General features: G+C 38.0%; 1 protein-coding gene across 1 annotated transcript in view; it reads left to right on the plus strand.

Annotated features, from left to right (window-relative positions):
• LOC120539192 (sodium/potassium/calcium exchanger 3-like) overlaps positions 1 to 20,215 on the plus strand; it is a 388,417-nt gene extending 368,202 nt beyond the window's left edge. Inside the window, exons 14-17 of the mRNA XM_039769038.1 lie at positions 2,444 to 2,558; positions 6,668 to 6,780; positions 8,502 to 8,567; positions 16,273 to 20,215. Coding sequence (XP_039624972.1) covers positions 2,444 to 2,558; positions 6,668 to 6,780; positions 8,502 to 8,567; positions 16,273 to 16,410 — 432 coding nt within the window. The 3' untranslated portion in view covers positions 16,411 to 20,215. The remainder of the gene's footprint in view (positions 1 to 2,443; positions 2,559 to 6,667; positions 6,781 to 8,501; positions 8,568 to 16,272) is intronic.
• The last annotated feature ends 1,601 nt before the right edge of the window (positions 20,216 to 21,816 follow it).

Genomic DNA, 21,816 nt, shown 5'->3' on the forward strand with positions numbered 1-21,816 from the left:
TTTCGTTTATTGTCATAGCTAGAGAATGGCAGCCAATGACCCAAATGAGTTCCTTCATGGCTGCAGTGCCCACATCTGCAAACTGACTTTTTCAGCAAGATGACGCTTTATGCTACAGTTAGAAAAATTCTAGAACACTTCCAGGAGTACATGACACACAGTACAGCTTAGTTCACTGACCACACTAGTGAACAGATGTAAATCCAGTAGAACATTTGTGTGACCAAATAGAAAAAGAATACAGTATTTGCAGAAGAGAAGTTAGTGTGCAGCAACTATTTGGCCCATAGAGGAGAAACTTGCTGTATGCCACAATTAACATTGCATTGAGACCCGCTGGATTTGGACTGTTCTGAGTGTAAATGGGAGGAAGATATAACCAAGTATCGAATGAAGTACCTAATGACGTGTCCACGCATTGTATTATCAAACGTGTAGTGGCTAGGACATGGGTATTGTTCTGCATTTTTAATTTTTCTGAAGCTCTTTTTCAACATTTGCTGTAAATGTTCTCTCTCTGAGGCTCTTTCCTGGAGAGTGAAACTAACTGAACTTCCTATTCCCAATGTTGTTGCTGTTAACATGGGTGATGATATGATCTCTACATTCAAAGCTGAACTACTGCAGACGGAGGCAGTGAGGTAGAAAAATAATGGGCAAAACTGGAAGGACTGTCAAGAGTTAGGAGCGTCTGACACGCCAAAGACTGTATAATTTAGCAACTAAAACAACAGGAGAACATAGGCACGAAGATAAATACCAAACAGAGTCAAAACTGCCTTGAAAAGAAATTGCCAGAGAAACATGCTTTCTCTCCTTAAACAAAAGAGGACTTTGGGTTATTGAAGCATAATTCAGAAAATGGTTTGACATGCAGATTACTGTTAATTAAGACAGCCCCCATGACATCACATGTATGCATGTATATTTAGGATGCAGTTTTAGTCAAGTATGCCATCATTGCAAAAAAAAACACAAAATGGTGAAGCCGATGATAACATCAGCTATCTTTCCAAAATGGTAAGAATTGGTAAGTAAATGACATAAAATAATCTTAAAATAAAGTAAACAATTAGAAAATAGATTGGTGCATGGACAGAAATCCTTAAAGCACAGCACTAAAGCAATGGCACATTACAACAACAAGCATATCCTTCTCTTACCTGAAATCTGTTACTCACAGTGCTCTACCAGGGTGTGAAACAGTAGTCTACAAAAGCAAGAAGACACCAGGCGAAGACAGAAAAAGATGTCTGAAACAGTCCAAGGTCAAATCCAAAAGTGGTAACAAGAACCTAGTCAAAGATAAAATAAATACTCACAACATTTCTGAGTTCTGAATAATATTTCATATAACCAACATACTCAAGGATTTAGAATTCTATCCAGAAACTTGGACAATCAGAAGAGGACACTGCCATTATTTTTATGTTTGGTGCAGTCTTGTGTTGAACTTACACAGTAGCAATGCAGTCACCAACAGTAATTGATATGTGCACAAACATGAATTCTGTAATCTAAAACTTAAAAACAAAACACATAGTACTGCTTCCGGGAGATGCATGAACTGGAAGTTGATAATGTGCTAAAAAGTAATGCAATAATATCAAAAGAAACCTGATCCTGTTATGGCTCCCTGGAAACAGGCAGATGAGAAGGCAATTTAAGCATCAGGAGACGGATGTGACAGGCATCATAGTCTCAAGATACACTGGAGTCAAACCAAACGTAACACCAAACCTAGCGCCCAAAGCCCAATATCTAAACTGAAATTATAGCTGAAAATGGAACGCTAAATTCTTTAATCTTCTAATAAAAACAACACTTTCAAATATAGCTACATTTTTTTCTTTTTTCCTGTTTGTCTTTGATGCTACATAACACACAATGCCAGCGTGTAACAAATGTGAACTGTGCCTCGTAGCAAAAGTACCCGAACTGTGACTATGAAATAAACACAATATGACACCATAAATACAAAACAAAGTGAAACAAAAGTGAATTCTTCCAAAAGCAAAAAAATATAAAGGAATACATTTCTTAAAGTATTCTTTAATGTTCATTTTAGACCTGAAAAAATGCTTTTAAAAGCGGAAAAAAATGATAATGTAGGCCAATTCATCACAGTTCCAGACTAGCAGCATTGATACTTATAATAAATTTAATGGAAATACGTGAAAATGTAATAGTCCTAAGCTAAAGACAATATCATATTTTATCCTTCTGTGAGTCAACAAGAATGAAATTTGTATGACCTTTTCTACTCTGTATAAGTCAACATCATGTATTGCATTCTTTAAATAAAGCCACAAAACGAGCAACTCTCAATCTGAAATTCTGATATGTTGTCAGATGATCACAGAAGAGAGAAACCTCCTAGAAGAGAATTGTGCCCTGGTGTCTCTTGTACAAGTTGTCTCACATCCTTTCTCTTTTTCTGCAGGTTACTATTATCAGCTACACGCTAGGCATTCCAGATGTTATCATGGGTATTACATTTTTAGCAGCTGGAACAAGTGTTCCCGATTGCATGGCAAGTCTCATCGTTGCCCGTCAAGGTAAGTTAATCTGCTATGAACAGTTTTGTGTTCCAGAGTTCGCCACATGTGTGAGAAATAAAAATTCTCAGTTTAATAATAGAAAGACAATTTGAACTGATTACAATTCTCTTATACAAGTTGTTCTTGCTTCTTTGCAGTTTTTCTGCACATGTGTACTATGAGTTTTATAATGAAAAATATATCAGAATACTCATTTCTTGGCAAACAAGTGCATGGTTTGGACTCAGAGTGACTCAGTCTTGTCTATGGTTCAACAGACGTGCATTATGGCATGATAGAGATGCACTGTTTATAGATTGGCTGTGGCATAATGAAATAATGTAATAAACACTGTGCCATATATAAATAATGCTCAGAAGTGATGTACACTGGCTGTCTTCTCAGGGTATTATGTGAATTCTGTTTTTTCTGGTTTGTATACTACTCAAAGGACAGCAATTATTTGGGGAGTAGTATGGTTTACTGCTACAGTTTTCCTTGGCAGCGTTAAACAGGAGGTTTGCTGTATGGATCTTAAAACTGTCTCAAATGCTGACTCCAGTTTCACATATGATACAATAATAAAAGTTGTTTCCTTAATAAAATGAAGATTGAGGAGGGCTAGTGTTTTGTCTTGGTGGAGTAATATATTACTCTACTTTCCCATTTTGTATTATTAAAATGTAGCCATTGTCAGAATGCCTCAAATCTCCCAGACTTACCGCTGCTCCTAAGGTATTGTACCATATATATATATCGTGGCACCCGGCCGGGGCGGGAGCCCGGCTGGGACGCCCAGGAGGACCGGAGGAGGGCCTGTACCTCCACCAGACCACGAGGGGGTTTCCACCCTGGTTATGTTGGTGGCCTCAGGTAAGGGGCATGGAAGCCCAGCCCTGTAGGGGCACATGGCCACCGCCAGGCGGCGCCCCGCTGCCTGAACAGCCCTGGAGCCCAGCACTTCCGCCACACCAGGAAGTGCTGGGGGGAAGACGACAGGGGACACCTGGACGGCTTCCGGGTGCGCAGCCGGCACTTCCGCAACACAAGGGCGTGTCTGTGGAGGAGTGCCGGGAAGCAGCTGGAGCCCATCTGGGTTCCCATAAAAGGGGCCGCCTCCCAGCAGTCGTGGCGAGAGTCGGGAGGAAGGAAGACGGAGCTAGAGCGAGGACGGGAGGTGGCCAGGAGAAAGGTACAAAGACTGGAAGAGTGTGGCCTGGACATTGGGGAATCGGTGCTGGAGGCACTGGGGTGTGTGATTGCACGGTAGAGACTTGTAAATATTGTAAATAAACGGTGTGTTGGGTGATGAACAAGATGTCCGTCTCTCTGTGTCCGGGCCAGCGTTCACAATATATATATATATATATATATATATATATATATATATATATATATATATATATATATATATATATATATATATATATATATAATTTCTCCCCACCTTCCCGTCTACATTTATAACCTCAGGCAATTAAGTGTAGTAAAAGACAAGCAGGAGTTAAGTTACAATTTGAACAATGTATTATTGATAATATTCATAAATAATAACAATATGCAAAGTACATTTGAATATTGGCAGCCATACAATCTGATAAATGTTGATGTGTAGTTTCAAGCGGCACACAGACTTGTTAGTTACTTAAAATGTCTCTAGTTAAGGCATCATTTGTGGTCAGCTTTCTTCAGAACAGGCCACATGCCTGTCTCAATATGGCTGCCAAGCTATGCTCTTCATTGTGTTGTCCTTTCCAGTTCATGGTGTGAGATGGTCATTCATCAGTTTGGTAAGAGAGAGAGAGGGTGAGGGAGTGAGCAAATTTATAGGTTTTCTGTCCAACCCCTAAAGCCAATAGGGTGTCATGATACTTAAAGGCTTTTGATACAAGCCAGTTCCAAACAGCCATACTTCATACCTTCACGCCTGCCCTCCAAACCATATGTTAAGGTAAAGCTTGGCATTTAGGCAGCCTGGCTTTCCTATGGGGGTTGACTGAGAGACTTTAGCAGAGAAACGCTTGCCAAACTTGTTTGAAACACTTCCTCCCATCCCTGTCATAAATTTCAAAGAGACCCATTCCTGAAGTGGGGGGGAAGGTAAACATGAATGCTTCTCACTAATGTAACACTAATATTACTTTGCTTTGCCTAAGTTACAAATAAAGACATACAAAATATTTATCAAGTTATATGCAGATTTTCACATCACAACAGCTAAGTCACATATACACTATAAAATTCACTTTTGTCATGCACGTGAGGTTATAGAATGTATTATATTTCAGACATAGGATATAAGAAATACAAGTGTTTGGAAAAAGACGTAATAGTGTTAGTACGACACTGCACAAAATGCATGTACAAAAACTCGACAATAAAAACTTAAATGGGAGTTGTTGTGCTTTAATTTAGCAGAAATGTCTGCCAATGGGGTAAGCAAAATTTACTTGACAAGATTTCTTAAAGTAAGCTAAAAAATCATAAATACAGATTTTTTGATAAGTCAATAATTCTTGCAATAAGGAAAACAAGATTTAATGTCATGATATAAATACTTCTCACTTGCTTAGATTTCATTTTTGAGTGTAGTAGCAGTGTTATCACATGGACTCAGTGCAGTGAAATTTTTACTTTCATGTCAAACCAACAAACAACATGTCACCACTCTCCAGCACCATGATAAATAAGAATATATTAAGAATACTTGGTTTGCTTTAATTTTGTATGAAACATATGTTAGCTTACCTGATGTACTCCTTGCTTTTGTTTCTATAAAACCTATTCAGTTATCCACCCAGCTATTGAAACCCTTGTGGACAAATTCCTGTATACTTAGCACAATACAATCTAATGTTTTTCCAATTTAAAAGTTCAGCAGCACAAGACATTAAACGTTAAGGCTGTTTGCCATGGTTATATCTTGATAAGTGTTTTAGGCCCCAGTGCACTTCATACTGTATATCACACTGTAATCCTATTTTAATATACCCCTTAAGAACTTTGGCCAATTTAAAAATTCTCTGTCCTTGTGGACAGAGGCTTTGATGAGACAATCAAATTAAATTGATGACATTTACCAACCTTTTCAGACCTTTCTCTGAGCTTACATTGTGTAAACCATGTGACATAAACATGCAATCTGATTGGCTGTCCAACAGAGTCCTGAATTTGAGAGACCTGGAGGTCTGCAGCTAGACCCTTCTCAGAGTAAAGCCAGAATTGTTCCTGTTGATGTTTCTCAGTTCTACAGAAGAAAATACAAGTCATATGAACAAGTGTTCCAACCCACTACCAGTACCAGTGTACTTTTCAAACACTGTAACATAGTAAATAGAGAAAGAGTATTTTTTTGACTCCTGAGTGGATATCTATATACTGCGATAGTCATGTAGTCATAAGGATTCCAGTAAACATCTAATAAATTATATTGACTTTAAAATAATTAAGTTACCAATATTTCATTTTAGACTGATCACTTTAAAGCTACCTAAATGCCACAAGCTCTGCATTGGGCTAAGGGCTTAAGTAAGTAAGCAAATTCTTGTAATTATATACAAATGAGTTGAAGGCACACTCTTTATTCTGCCCCAGTAAGTAACAGCAAGAGGTATTCTGATTACGTCAATCCTGAAGCTCTGCTTTTGTTTGAAATCTGAATTAGTAAAATGATTTGAAGGGCTTACTTCATCCTGCTGGTCTGCTGGTGATAATATTAAATATTCTTACAATGGAAACAAAAGAAAGGCTACATTTTAATATTGCCGTCTTTTCACAAATTTGTCCTCCCTATTTTTGAAAACATTTTGAAAACAAGTATTTATTTGTTTTCTTTAAAATGTCCACTACAGGCAGTGTTTAACAAAGGGACCAGTTTGGGTGGCATAGCGGTGCTGTGTTTTTGTGGCTTGACTCCTGTTTCTTTAGCTATGTTTGTTAAATGGCCCGGCATGACTGTATGTTCATGAGCCTACTCTCTGATGGACAGTGACTCTGTCCAGGGTTTGTACCTGCTTTGTGTTCAGTGATGGTAGGATGGACACCGGTTCCCTAAAACCCTGCACTGCAAATTTAAAAATCAACTTTAAAGACGTCTTTCACATCCTGTGTTATTCTCCTCTGCTTAGGTATGGGTGACATGGCTGTCTCCAACTCCATTGGCAGCAACATTTTTGACATTCTGCTGGGTCTGGGCTTCCCTTGGGCAATGCAAACCTTAGTGGTGGATTATGGATCATCTGTAAGTAGTTTTCTGGTTACATTATTGACACTATTGTTTCACTGTTTTGATAGTTTATTTCCCTTTTTCTCTTCTTTCTGCATAAATCTACTTGATGATTTTTTTAAATAGTACTTCCTAATGAAATCATAAATTTGGTATATTTTCCTTTTCTTAATCACCATCATTGCTAATGTATTTAAGCTAATTGTGAATAATATCACTTTAAATAAAAAATGTCATTTATTGAATGAATAAAGGTATCCATTTCTGAAAAAATAATTTTCCCCTTACACATAGTAACTGGTCATATTAAGTTTAGTTTTAGTGACTGCAAACAAACAAAAACCTTCTGAAATTCATGAAAGTCCAGACCTAAACCCATCAGAGATGCTGTGCAAGAGCAAAAACAAGAATTTAGTTTAAAGAAAATCTGCAGTGTGGGCTAAAACTCCTGCAACAAAAACGTGAAACACTAATATTGAATTCTAGGACACGTTTGGTAACAGTTATTACAGCTAAAGGTAGGGCAATAGGGAATCCATTCTCGGACGGGTTTATCCATTCCCGGGAGTTTAGGAATCCCGCATGTCATTCCCGGGAATCCCGGGCTTTCAGGGATGATGCAGTGCACAGGCATGTCACATGTGAACGGTTTTAGAATGACCGACACTTATTTTTAATAAAACAACTGCAATATGTTGACACCAATAAAAGACTAACCTTATCTACAAGCAGTTCATGCTGTCACATAAGTACATGTATTTAGTTAGTTGCAGTAATAAGAGCGTAGAAAGCACAACGTGTCCAGTGTATGGTCGTCCTGGCGAGAGAGTACTTCGTGCAGAGTACACCAGCCGCTGAGAAAGCGCGCTCTGCCTCCACTGAAGTAGGCGGCACAGTCATTAGATACAGATAACACTTGTTCTAAACAACACCCACGCTTGCCGTTGCTCTGAAACACCGGCATTTCAGCTTTTACTGATGCATCCAGTTTCTTATCATCATTCTGAGATGGCAAGTTTCTTGGCACAGATAATGTGGATGCAACAGACTGACGCATTACAATTTCAAGTTGCTGTTCAAAGCCGTTGTCAAAGAAGTCTGCCCTGTCCTGGCATTCGTGAGCTGCAGAGTGCAGTCCACCGTGCTCAATCTTAGTTGGAGCCGTGAGACTGACTGCTGCTTGTCTGTTGTTGACTGAATTAATCGGCAACACACTACACCGTGAGCCAAAAAACGTGCCACTTAATTATTTTCAACTATAACTCTGCTATTTCTAGATCGATTTTTACACTTTTACATGCTATATATGCGAGCTTGGCCATTCCTGGTTTCCTGGGAATTACAGCAGTTTCATTCCCGGGAATGTGGGAATGAAAAATGTCCGGGAATTGGGAATGGATTCCCTATAGGGCAACAAGTTATTAAGTTAAAGGAGCAATTATTTTTTCACATGGTGCCAGTTAATGTTGGATAACTTTGTTCAACTCATAAATGGAATAAGGAAAAAAGTTTTGTATTCACTTGGGTTCCCTTTATCTAAAATTAAAAGTTGGTTAAAGACCTGATTGTCAAAACTTTGAAATAATAGAGGAAATCAGGAAGAGGGCAAATGCTTTTTATACTACTTTATTTAGATGGAATTTGTCTACAAATCAAAGGGAGATTATGCATAATGAATACTCCATCCTGGTGCCAAGATATAAGTAGGTAATCCTTTTTTTTATTTTTGCTCACAGGTCTTCATAAACAGCAAAGGACTGCTGTACTCAGTCATTCTGCTGCTGGCTTCCGTCTTTCTTACTGTAAGTAGAAGTGGCCTCACATGACCATTAGATTTCGGGTTCACTCTGGATTCCAGGAATAGTTTTACATTTAAAAATCATTTGGTATGTTTACGGTAGATACTGAGTATTTTCACCACTAATAGCAACATCCATAGATTGTATAACAGTTGATGGCGAAAGATGGTGAAAATTAGCAATGGATTTACTGAAATTAATGAAAGAAAACTTTCTTGAATGCTTGTCATTATGTTAACCTCTGCCCAAACTGTAGTCTCCAAAGTATGATCATCAGATAGCAATCCCTGTGAAGTAAAGACGAGCCATGAGCCCAGAGAGTAAAGCAATGCCGTGTATCACTAAGCAGGCATGTGTACCATGGTGAGAGTGCACACCCAGATTAGCATTTGGGGATTAAATAGCCATGCCAGCAAGTAAAAGATGAATTAAATACAGTACATTAAATCAATGATCCAAAAGAAGCATGTTCAAAACACTGCCATTAGGACAAAGACATGAAGGGGCAAGCAAATATGATTATGCTAACATGTTGTACGTAACATTCTCAGTTATATCTAATCCAGTTCAGGGTCATGGTGGGCCTGAGCAGTAGCAGCAGCATTTGGCTCATGGAAGAAGTCAGCCATGGACAAGGCACTAGTATAGTGTAGAGCCAACGTACACTTCAGTGCTAACTCACTAGGAAGGAAAACTGGAGTACATGGAGGAAGGCCTGTGCAGACATCGGAAGAACATGCTTACTCCCTACAGACAACAAGGTGGGGGGCTTAAACCCAAGATGCTAGAGTTGGCAAGGTACACAACTAGATAAAAAAAGCAAACAGTGATTTTTTGGCTTTCTTTGTGAGATTTTTCAGACAAACGTTTAAACCAGGATCTACCGCACTGCCATGTTAAATACTGTCATCACCATGCCATTAGACACAGCCAATACTAATCACATGACTGATTTCAGCAACATTAAAAAAAACAATCTTCAATGTGGTAACACAATGACATGACTGACAAAATGATTAAAAATAAAAGCAACAAAGAAGAACCAATTACAACTGCAAAAATAATAAAATGAATGAGCTGGTCAAATTACCGATACCCATGATCAGATTCAAGGTTAAGATCCACACAAGAGGAGTACCAAAAATATGAGCCCAATCCCATTCTTGCCCATACCTGATTGTGAACCAATATATTGTACAATCTGTTTTATTTTCCTAGAAAACAAAATTGTTTAAAAACTGATGAAATGATACTTTTATATAATAAACTAGCTGTCCCCCGCGGCCCCGGCCCATGTAGTAGTGAAACAAGACAAACTTTAAAAACCAATAAACAAATACGTATTGCCAGCTAAGCGGAGGCAAGGTACGCTCCAACACGTCACGAGAGGTAGACTGACTCAAATGTGTGGGTGAGGTGGGCCTCGTCCAGCTCCCCACTCCTGATGTCACACTTAACCCTCCCCTCGGCCCACAGCCTCTGTCTCAGATTCACAGGAATAAATCACTCCTGCAAGTGAACTATGATACTTATTGCGATGAGAGAAGTCGCAAAATCAACCGGAAAGTTCAAGCAAATTATAGAAAAAAAAAACAGATCTAAATCCGTTAAGTAGTTCTCTCATGAAAGTGGACAGACAGACAGACAGACAGGCATTGGATTTTATATAAATAGAGATTTAGCTCTCATATTGTGTTATGGGGGAAAGTGGGTTAAATGTTCCAATTGCAACCACTGCTCATCACACTTCACGCTTCAACTTCTTAAAAATGTTCTTAATGTAGCTTTCAAATAATCTGCTTCTGTGCTTTGTAAGGCAAAACAAGAAACAGGTTTGTCCAAAGCATAAATTGAATGACATTCTACTGGTATAGTGAGAAGACCAACCTAAAATTGTTTTAATTTTTAATATAATAGAGAGACACTGTCACCCGCACTACTATTGCATGCTGCCTGGTGTGTGAAATAGTTCACTGTGAAACAAGCAAAATGTCCCATTTATTAGCGCTGCGAAGTCCTACAGCAACAATGTCAGTTGTAAGAGTAAAGGCCTAAGCTAATTTCTGATGTCGACAAATTTCAGCTGGCCAAGGCAAAATCACTGAGGATAAATCAGCAGTGTTTACGGGGTACGTGTAATATCAGCTGTGATTGCTCTAAAAAGGGTGCATAAAAGTCTCTCGCTTTATTTATTTATTTTTAAATTTTTTAAATGAATAGATTTAGCAGGACACAGTAATAGCCGAGTTCTGTTATTATACCATCCTTGTTTCAGTGTATTTGGATGTGTATTTTTTTTAATAAAATGTAACTTTAATTCAGAATGATTCCTGTCTAGATGTGGTCTTGGGGAGACAACCAGGTTAGCTGTTCAATGCATGGAGGTAAATGGTGTCGTCACTACATAATTCCAGACCTCTGCATTTACCACCTGTTCATGGGGCTTTAACACTAGAAATGTTGTTTGCCATATGAATACACATTGTGTTTTTAAATTTAAAATTTTTATTCAATTATTTCCTAAATTCCTAAACAATTTCCATTCAACTACAGATTGATGACACTTTTATTAGTTTTTTCTTCTTTACGCCAAAGATTCCTCAATTATTGCAGCAAGCAAAAATCCTGCAATTGTAACTCACGTTATTGAACACTCCTGCACAAGTGTGAATTGCTGTTCCTGTTCTGTAAACAACTAGACAATAATCACCAAAAAAAGGTCACCCTTATAGTCACTTATTGTCTTTCACTACATGATAGTGCTCCAGTAATTCCAGTTACAGTCCTTGGAAAGCAGCTGAAGCAGCAGGGAAATTGTAGATACACAGATTGCTGGAGGATGCCCCGGTAGGTATTTGGTAATGTTATAAAGATAGATGAAAGATAGATAAAAATCATTCAACTTTGATTTGCAATTGATAAAAATCACAACTTTGAACTAACTAATTTTGAGTTAATGTCTACTGACAAGAAATACTAAAGATTACGGATTACTTCTTCTCTCCCAAAAACACCATCATCAGTCATACTGCAACATATTCTCAACAAAAGTCTCATAAAATCCAATAATTGGTTTGTGAGGCCTTATTCTGTTTCATCATAATGGACATTGGTGTTGGTGTTTTCAATAAAGGCTTTGATAAAAATATAATGTTAGTGGTTCAGATTCATTAACATGTGTACAAAGTACAGTGCAACTCTTATTTGCTCACTTGAACAACACGCACCACGCAGCCACTCTCTAGCAACACAAATCTCACTCCATAGCTTATGTAAAATACAACACCAACGGTCATGATTTCTGTTAGGCAGAAAACATATATAAAGTTACCTGAAAGTACATCACAATGCTTTTCAAACAACTTCAACTAATTAGTATGTAGCCTGCTTCAAAAAGAGAAAGGAGAAGATGGCACAGAGTTGATGGGACATGCCATGGGAGAAGAGCACAGTGCTGCAAGGAGGACCAAAGTAAACATTTTCACAGACATGGCAAACCTAACAATGTATGAAAACAGTAAATAGTTGGCTCTTCTTGCTTGAAGCTGACACACATCAGAAAAACCGATGCAATTGCCAACTTCACCATATATGAGGCAACAATTGCAAACAAAGATCATGTCATTTGAGTACACATCTGCCTACAAACCATTTTGTCTGTATGTAATTCAGTACATGTCCCAATCTGATTTTAGGATGAATTGGTGACCAGCACTGGCACAGGACCTGGCTCGAGGTTAGATAAAACTTGCATGTCAGCCACATGTGGCCTATGGGCCTCCAACTGATGACCAGTGTTCTTAAACCCTCTTTTAAATTCAAACTAGCACATGTCCTTTAGCAGATAGTCACTAAATTTACAGCATACTTAACACATTAACATTTTTCCTCCATTTTACCTCTAAAATGTAATCTGCAACTGAAACCTACAAAATTTCTTACTTATTACACTCGGGCTATTAACTTGTGTCACCTATTGGAATACTGTAAGAGCTGCATTTGTACAACTAGCTGATACACTTTCAATGGCAGAGGAGGTGATGGATGTATGTTAACCTAGGCCAGACTGTAAGTGGAAATTACTGTCTACCAGTATAGGATTTGCTATCTTATGACTGAAAGCTACTGTCTTCCTGTGCTGACCTTGCTGTGAATGCCCATCCACAGGATCTTAACTCATCCACGTAATCTGGGACAACAAGCACACTCAACACAGAACACATCTGCTGGATAACACATACAGTGCCCAGCATTCAAATACATTAACTGAGCAAATTATTAGGAGCACCTGTACACATGCTTATTTATGCAATTATCTAATTGGCCAATCATGTGGCAGCAATGCAATGCATAAAATCATGCAGATTCAGGCCAGGAACTTCGGTTGATGATCACATTAAACACCAGAATGGGAAAAATTTGATCTCAGTGATTTTGTCTGTGGCGTGATTGTTAATGTCAGAACGGCTTAAGAATGGAAAAACGTAGCCTGGTTTGATGAACCTCGACTTCTACTGAGGCACTCAGATAGTAGGGTCAGAATTTGGCACCAACAGCATGAATCCATGCACCCTGTCTACCTTGTGTCAACAGTCAAAGCTGGTGGTGATGGTGGTGGTATAATGACATTTTCTTGGCACACTTTGGGCCCATTAATACCAATCAATTATCACTTGAATGCCACACATATTTGAGTATTGGTAGAACGGAAGATTGGCAGCATTAATGTGCAGCTGAAAAAATCTGCATAAATTGCATGATGCAACCATTTATCTGAAAAAAAAGTTTCCAACATCTTTTGAAATTCATGCCATGAAGAATTGAGGCTGCTATGAGAGAAAAAAGAGGCCCTGCCTGGTATTAGTATAGTGTTCATAAAAATGTGCTCAGTGAGTGTATCGTTTTCTATCAATATCAAGTAGCTAAAGAAGCCATCAGACCGGGCTTTTCTTGTCTTTTTTGGTGTTTTCCTGTATTCACATTTGTTTTAAACCCCTATCAAAATGTATGCTGTAATTTGGGTTCTCATTCTAAATGACATTGTGTGTTTATTTGTGAACACTGTAATTGTCTAATATGCCTGTATCTTTCTGGTATGACTTAGAATGCTCACACAAGCTGTGCAATCCTTTCCAGGATGCATACAACCTTTTGTATGCAGGACTTCAACAAGCCGGAGCTTATATTGGATAATTTTCCTTTAAAGTAGAAACAATTTATTTCTGACAACATTTCAATTCCATATAAGTGTAGCATTTGTCAACCTGTCCTCTCTACTGAAGTCTGCAACCTCGTGTTATCATCTCAGGTCAGAGGTTTTTTTAAACTAATACCACCAGAATTGTCGTTACTTAAAATAACCCTCAGCACAATTGGTACTTTTCTTTGATGTGCTGTGCAGAACGAAGCCAGTCAAGATGAGTTTCAATTATGAAAATATGAAACAAAGAATCAGCATAGTCGGCTTCTTTTCCTTTTGCTTTTCTCTTCTATGATAATGGTTCTTCTAAAATTAGCACATCTTCAGAATGTACAGGCGAGGAGCCCTCCGACTCAGTCCCTGGAGACCTCGGAGACTGTTGATTTTCATTTCAACAACTGTCATCATAGAATGAAATACCTTATTTTCATTCTCTCCAAGGTTTAATAACATGACTGAAAGTTGCCAGTCTCTTTTTAATCTGAACTATCCAACAGTATCTATTTAACATTTCTTTGAAATTTAGCAGATAGTGTTTTAAAACAATGGAGTGTGTTTTTTGAATATGTATTCTTACATTTTTACTCCTAATACTGTAAATTCATACATGCAAATATCACACGTACTGTATGTTCAACTCAATAGCATATGCATTGCTATGTTAACCTATTATGAAATGGTAAATTTAAGAATAATATTTTTCCACACACATGAACAGAAATATTTAAAAGAATGAATGACCGAGTGAAAACATCACACATTTTTCTTAGCTAGTCCACAGGTTCTCTGCGTATCCTGGTGATGGCTTATCCATTTGCCAACCTAAAATCAACAAAAAGCACACTCCCTGCTTGCATCATTCTGCTCTCTATGTCTGTCTCAAAGTCCTTCTTATGAATTTGGCCTGTTCACTCCCACTTCCAACTCTAGAATCGGTATAATCGCTGATCTCAGTCGGCTTTAAACCCCATTCAAGAGATCACTCCCAGACAGAGAAACAGTTATGGGCTCAGGAGGATCACGTTTTTGGCTAGACCTCTTTCTTGGCCCAATAATATCTCTGCAGCCCCTGAGTCTTCAGTAACTTTTAAATGGTGAAGACCCCAAGTCAACTCATCAGAGACTATTCCCTCAGTTATATTTTTCTGATTCATGTTGTACTGTATATGCAACCTACAAGCATTGGGAAACGAGGTTATGCTCCTCCTGTCAGTCCTCCATGTCCTCATCCTCAAATGGACAACTTGGTCCAAGCTAGAGACTTGTGCTGTCACCTGTCAGTCTAGAGATCATCTGACATCTTGTCAGTCCTCTTTGCTCCATGTAGCATCTTGAAAGACTCCCAAGACTCTTCTCTAACTCCCTCTTCCTCTCTGTGTCTGACTGTCTCACAGTTATGCACCCGTCCATTTCATTTTCAGGGCACTTCTCGAAACAGGGTCTACCAGAACTTGAATTTGAGCCTTCCAAAATTTATAATAATGTAACATTAACAAGTTCATGTCTTTCAAACTTCCCATTGTGATCAAATATTTTACTTCCTGTGTGAAATAATTTATATTTATTTAGACTAAATTTCATCTTCCACCAATCTGCCCAGTCCTGTGTTTTGTACAGATTTCTCTGTAATGATCGTACTGATTATGCATTATTCACTCTTCCAGTATTACCATCTGAAACCTAACCAACTTGTTATTTATTTTTTTTATCAAGATCATTCATGTGTATTAAAAGGTACAGCAGTCACCCCACTGACCATGATGAACACCTTTAACATCACCTAATTCAGAAACAGTTCCTAGCACCATAATCCTTTGGTTCTAGTATTTCAACCAATTTTGCACTCATTTACACAGTGGGCTTTGATCTCGTATCTGTTTTCGTTTAATCACAAACTTTTTAACTTCAAATGCTTTTGGAATATCCAGATAAATAATATCATAGGTGCCACTTAGATAACATGCTTTTGCTGCTTCCACATAGAATTGCAGCCTATTAGTGAAAAATTATCTGCCCCCAGTAAACCCATGTTCACTAATGCACTTAGGCTTGTCATGTGTTGCTCTATCTCTTCCATTTCTTAAGTTTACAGGCTTATAGTTACTTGGGTCAACTCAATCACCTTTTTAATATAAAGGACCAACATTTGCTAGCTTCCAGCCTGTATGAATTTTGTGTGAGGTGATTTTTGAAAAATATGTGTCAAGAATTTATATAAGTATTCCCTAACCACTTCAAGCTTTGTAGGCCAAATGTTATCTGGTTCTGCCAATTTGTTTGATTTCAGCCTTTTTAATCTAAGCAGTCAATCTAAGTATCACCATCATGGTCCCTGTGAAAACCTAAAAAATTTTTAATTAAGCGCATTGTATCATTATCTATATACTTAAGTTCAACTATTTCCGCTTTGACCATTCCTTTACTCTTAAAGAAAATTGATTTTGTTTTGCTGCTTATGTGGCCTTGCTTTTGAAAGAGTAACTCACCTCATGATGTTTTGTCTTCCAGGTTCTGAGCGTGCATCTGAACAAGTGGCAACTGGATAGAAAACTCGGTTTGGGCATTCTGTCCCTCTACACGGTCTTCGTGCTCTGCTCAATCTTGATCGAGCTCAATGTCCTTGACTCACTTCCACACTGCCATTGAGGACAGCTCCCTACTTCCCACCATAGAAGGTTGGAGTATAGAAGATGTGTTGGATTCTCTCTGATGTTAAGCACCTTATGACCACCACCTTCATTCTGCTTTGCACGCACTGGACATCCCCTGATCCTTAACAGTGCTGGCCTTTATGTCTGGTGCTTCCACTCCCTTCCCAAGCAAGCCGGTAGCGTTTGTGAGCGGCATGCATTTATTATATTGGTATTTTTTTTTTTTTTGCAATGTGATGGAAATGATAATATGGGGCTTTTCATTGCTTCTGCATCAGGTAGAATGGCCAGGTCTTGTAACAGCTTTTGATCTCACAGAGTGACATGGCTACAGTACAGAAGTTACCCAACCTAAATTTGTGCTAGTACAATATTTGGGCAAGACCTGCCTGTGAATATTTAGCCGGCAGCTATTCTTTCTCATTTTACTTTTGTGTACCTATTGTAGACGCCTCTTACTATTTAAGTAGACAAATGCAAAGCCCACAGTAGTATTGTGTTTTACAAAACATCTGCCTTGAGCCTTACTGAGCCTATCAAGATGTTTAAAACAAAGGCATTTATGATCTATGTCATTCACTTAAACCAGATCTGGTCATTTTTTTTATTTTTGGTTCCTTTTCGGCAGTAGGGTGTAATGGTTACAACCCTGGATGTTAAACCATAAGGCTGCAGTTCAATGTCTGGCTCGGCCACACTGTGTGACCCTGAGCAAGTCGCTTATTCTGCCTGCGCTCAAAGCTTAAAAAAATATCTGTAAGCATTTTTAACGTCTCCTGATCTTGTGATTTGCATTGGGTAAAGGTGTCAGCTAAATATGTAATAATGCTTTTTCAAACAGAGTAGCATGAAGGTGGCCATGTCTTCCAGTGACCCATTAAAAAATGAACCTTGTGTCTAAGGAGATGGACTTCAGAACTAGAAGAGCTTACCTTTATATCCCTTCTCTGCTTCCCAGGAACATCTAGGCCACGTTTATTATCTGCTTTTGTGAAGTCTTTTTCTCTTTTTTTATGATATGCTTTGGGGTTTGCAGATACATAAAATAAAGATTGATCTTCCACAGACGATATAGTTTGGAGCACTGCAGGAGCCCACAGTGACAGGAAATATTCAGATCTGTCTGTAGTAGTAATTTATTTTTTATCAGCATCTGTAGAAAAACCGCAGTGCATACCATCATCCCTTTCTTCTTTAATCTCATTCTTCTTCCAGTCCCAAAAGCCCAAACCTGAATATTTTTCACCACTCTCGAGTCCCTTGATTCACCCCTTTTTTTCCGACCCATCTGATCAGACATGTTTGTATTGTAATTATACAGCAGCCTTTGGTTGGGCACAAAAGAGGCTCTGCAGCATCTGTTCCTCCCGGGAGTCTCATTTCAGGGGGCTGAAGCAATATGGCCTAAGGCAGAAGGTTGAATTTCAGTTCAAGGCAAACAAAAAGAATTTTTCATATGGTCTCCTGACACATATATTTGATGCCATCAAAATGAAACATTTAAAGATGCAATGTGGGTGATGAGAGTGGAGCTCTTTGTATTTCTTACTGTCTGAGAGTGGCCCCCTCAAGTGCTGCTTTCTCGGGTCTCCTAGTGAAGCCTGACATTGTATAAGGCAGAGTTCTAAAATATTTTATTTGTACACCAGCACATCAAAGAGTCCAGAAATGGACTCATCTCTGACAATGCAGTTTGCTTCCCATCCTAACTGCACGCAAGCTCATTTTTATAAATGTTCCTATCAGTAGTCTAATAGCACCCCCTAGTGTTCAAAGACAGGAGTTGGGATGGTTTGACAGGAAACAGTGCAAGCACAACTAATCGAGATTAACTGATACAGTGCTCACTAAACAGGAGGCATAATATGCATATTTCTTCTGTAAACTGATAAACTACTCAATCACTCGGCTTGTGATATTTTATTTACCCATTAGAAGGAAATTAGTATTTCACAGCATTGCATTAAAATGATGTGTTGAATTCAATTAGACAAAGTATGTGGCATCTGCTGGTCTGCAGGACTTGGGATGGCAGGATACCTAGTCAGAGTTTTGATGAATTATTTTACCTGTTTGTATCCATTTTATTTTATGCTTGTGGAGAATATATTTTGTTTATTATGTGTTAAGGAGATATTGAATTATGTTTTAAGGAGATATTGAAAATTAATCAAACATTTTCAAATAAGCCAATTTAGAGTTTGGGCTTATGCTAGAAGCTTACCCATTATAGTCATGCACAAGGACAGTCTGGCACAACTCCACACTTAGTCTGGGCAAATTTAAATTTGTCATTTAATCCATTAAGTGAATCTTTTAGATGGTGGGAGAAAAAGTATAGAGAGCATGCAAACTTTACACAGACAATAACCGGGAATGTTATTTAAACACGGGATGCTGGATCCATAGGGCAGTAAAGCTAACCATTGCGCCACCATGTTACACAATTCAATGTGATCATAATTGGCAGCTAAGCATGCAGTGGTGTTGTTGGACCGCTTGCCTTCCCATCATATTTGGGTAGCTGTAATTGTTCTTCCAGAGTTTTGTAAAGAAAATGTGCACTTACATTACATTGTGATTTGGCTTTTTTTGTTTTCATGTTACTAGTCTTTCTTTTCTTTTCTGTAAACCACTGAAGCCACTTTTGGAAATGTACCGTAATATTTACATTTAAATACATGGTAGATCAATTAGAATTTGAAAGTAAAAAATGCAAATTAGTTAATATTTAAGCAGCATGCAAAATTTAAAGTAAAAAATTCAAAAGTAAAGTTAGAAGCCAAGCAGTTAGACTCTTGAACTTTTATAAGGTTTGTCAAAGATGTGTCAAATGGTGTTCTTAACTCTCTTTGTATTATTTTCCCTTTTTCTGGCGGAAAACATGCAACACTTCTTTTCTTTTAAAAGTAAAACTTTTTTTTTTTTTTGGAAAGAATTGGAAGACACAAAATCCTGTAGATGAGGGGTTTCCAAGCTGTGGCTGCTGGTTTTCATTTGAGTTAGTTTCTTAATTAGAAACCAGTCTTAGCCTTTGGCCTGTGTCTTTGTGTACGTATCTGCTTCATTGCTGCTTTTATTCTCAAATCAGTAAGCGTGAGGTGCACTTTCATTTGAAACAACGTTTTCCACATTTTCATATGGGTTTACTCCCATTTTCTCCAACATCCCAAGAACCTGCAACAGTAGGCTGACTGATTGGCCCGTGTAAGTGAGTGTGTCCTCATAGTAGAAAAAATTCCAAAGTAGTGTTTGCGATCAACTTTAACACTTTGTTTCTTCTTTCTATGAGAGCAAAGGTGGTTCACGTGACACACTGAACCAGAGATGGGATTTGAACCTGTAGGCCATTTCCTTAGTTCATGGGTCATTAACCACAGCCTTCTGTTTGACGCAGCTTTACTAGACCTGTAAATGTTGCTGCACTCTACATAAAGTACAGGCTCGCTTAACAGATCCAAATTCTCAAGTAGTATAATCTAGGTGTGAATATCATTTGATCCTATCTGACTTAATACTTTATTTATTATTTTATTTAGAAAGATTAGCTAATTGAAAGATGTCACATGATGTAATATTTTAATAAGCCAAGGCAGATGGTGGCATGACAATTATCATAAATACGTGCAGACTAAGTGGGACAAATGACGACAGAGTGCACTTTTTATACAATATATTCATTGTTGTTTTTGACAGTGCCAATTCTGAAGTCCCCTCAAATAATAGGAGTTTATTTATTGTTTCAAAAATAATTAAAATATTTATAGAAACAGAATAATTTTACATTTTGGGAACTTTAAAACAATACATAATATACAGTGAGTAATATATGTATATATATATATACAGTATATATATATATATATATATATATATATATATATATATATATATATATATATATATATATATATATAAAAGCACAGAACATTTTCAAACCTACTTAATCCAAATGAGAGTTTTCAGGGGCTGGAGGCTACAAGGCAGAAGCCAATCCCGGACAGGACGCCAGTCCATCGCAGTAAACACTCACAAGGGGCTAATGCAGCCAGCAGCTTACCTAACACACGCATTTTTTTTAGAATGTACCTCCATCCAGCCATCTTCCTAACCTGTGTGGAAGAAAAATAAGCCACAATATTTAGTTTTACATAAGGAGGTCTTTATTAGCATTAATGCTTACCCAGAGCGTTATCACTAAAGTCCTGAATACCCAATTAACACAGTGTGCACTCTATATAGCCTGAAAATCGTTCCCCCCTTCTCTTAGCCATGTCATAAAAGAGGTTGAGATTGATTACTGTAGTTTATATCAAAGAAGAGTAAGGTCATGTCTGGCGACTTTTTGGTGACTCTTAGTTAGCAAACATATTATCAGCTTTATTGCTTACAGAGACTTATCAGTAAGAGCCTCTCTTTAAACTGCAAGATACGCCTTTAACAAAAACAGGACTTAAGTCACAATAACACTAATGGTCTTCTGTGGAAGTATTTTATGGGTATGATATACTTAAGAAGTACCAGTAAAAATACAGATTTGGTTAAAACTTAAAGAAAATAACCAGTATGGAGCTATTTAACATACAAGAAGCCCAGTTCATTACTTATTGATTATATTTTGCCATTGATAGGATTTAACCTTAACAGAGCAGAATACCAACCCTGAATACAGCCATATATCCACATAATGGCAGGGCTGTGGGGCGGTTGGAGTCATTCCCAGCAATCACCAGATGCAAGGCAGGGATGACTCCTGGACTTGACACCAGTCCACTTCCAAGGTAGCCAGCAATGTACCTCACACACACACATTTTTAGGAATGTATATTTATCGATCCATCCATCCACCAGTCATTCGCAGTACACACTCACAAGGAGCTAATGTATCCAACAATTTATCTAACACACACACATTTTTTGGAATCTACATCCAGTATTTAACTTACTCATTACCATTAGCCAAGGCTAACTGGAAAGGACAGTAATGTTCAATGTGTCATCTTACCCATACTTCAGGGGCTTTATTGTGTCTGTTTTTCAATAAAGACTTGATTTTAAATTGCCCACCCTACTGTCAGCTCCAAACTGGACACCTTTTCTGTTGAAGGATTGATGGCAATATGTCCTGAATGAATTCAGTTAATCGGTAGACCTTTTTATTTATTTATTTGTTTGCTCAAAGTAATTCTGAAATGAGTTCTTAACATTTGAAATATACGTATGCCACAGATGACATCCCATCTGGGGTTTGTGTATACCTGTTGCTGCTACATTCGATTCCAGAGCTGTGCAATCCAAAATTTAGGAATCCATCCATCCATTATCCAACCCGCTATATCCTAACTACAGGGTCACGGGGGTCTGCTGGAGCCAATCCCAGCCAACACAGGGAGCAAGGCAG

The sequence above is a fragment of the Polypterus senegalus genome, chromosome 11 (assembly GCF_016835505.1).
Source record: "Polypterus senegalus isolate Bchr_013 chromosome 11, ASM1683550v1, whole genome shotgun sequence".
Taxonomy (NCBI): Eukaryota; Metazoa; Chordata; class Cladistia; order Polypteriformes; family Polypteridae; genus Polypterus; species Polypterus senegalus.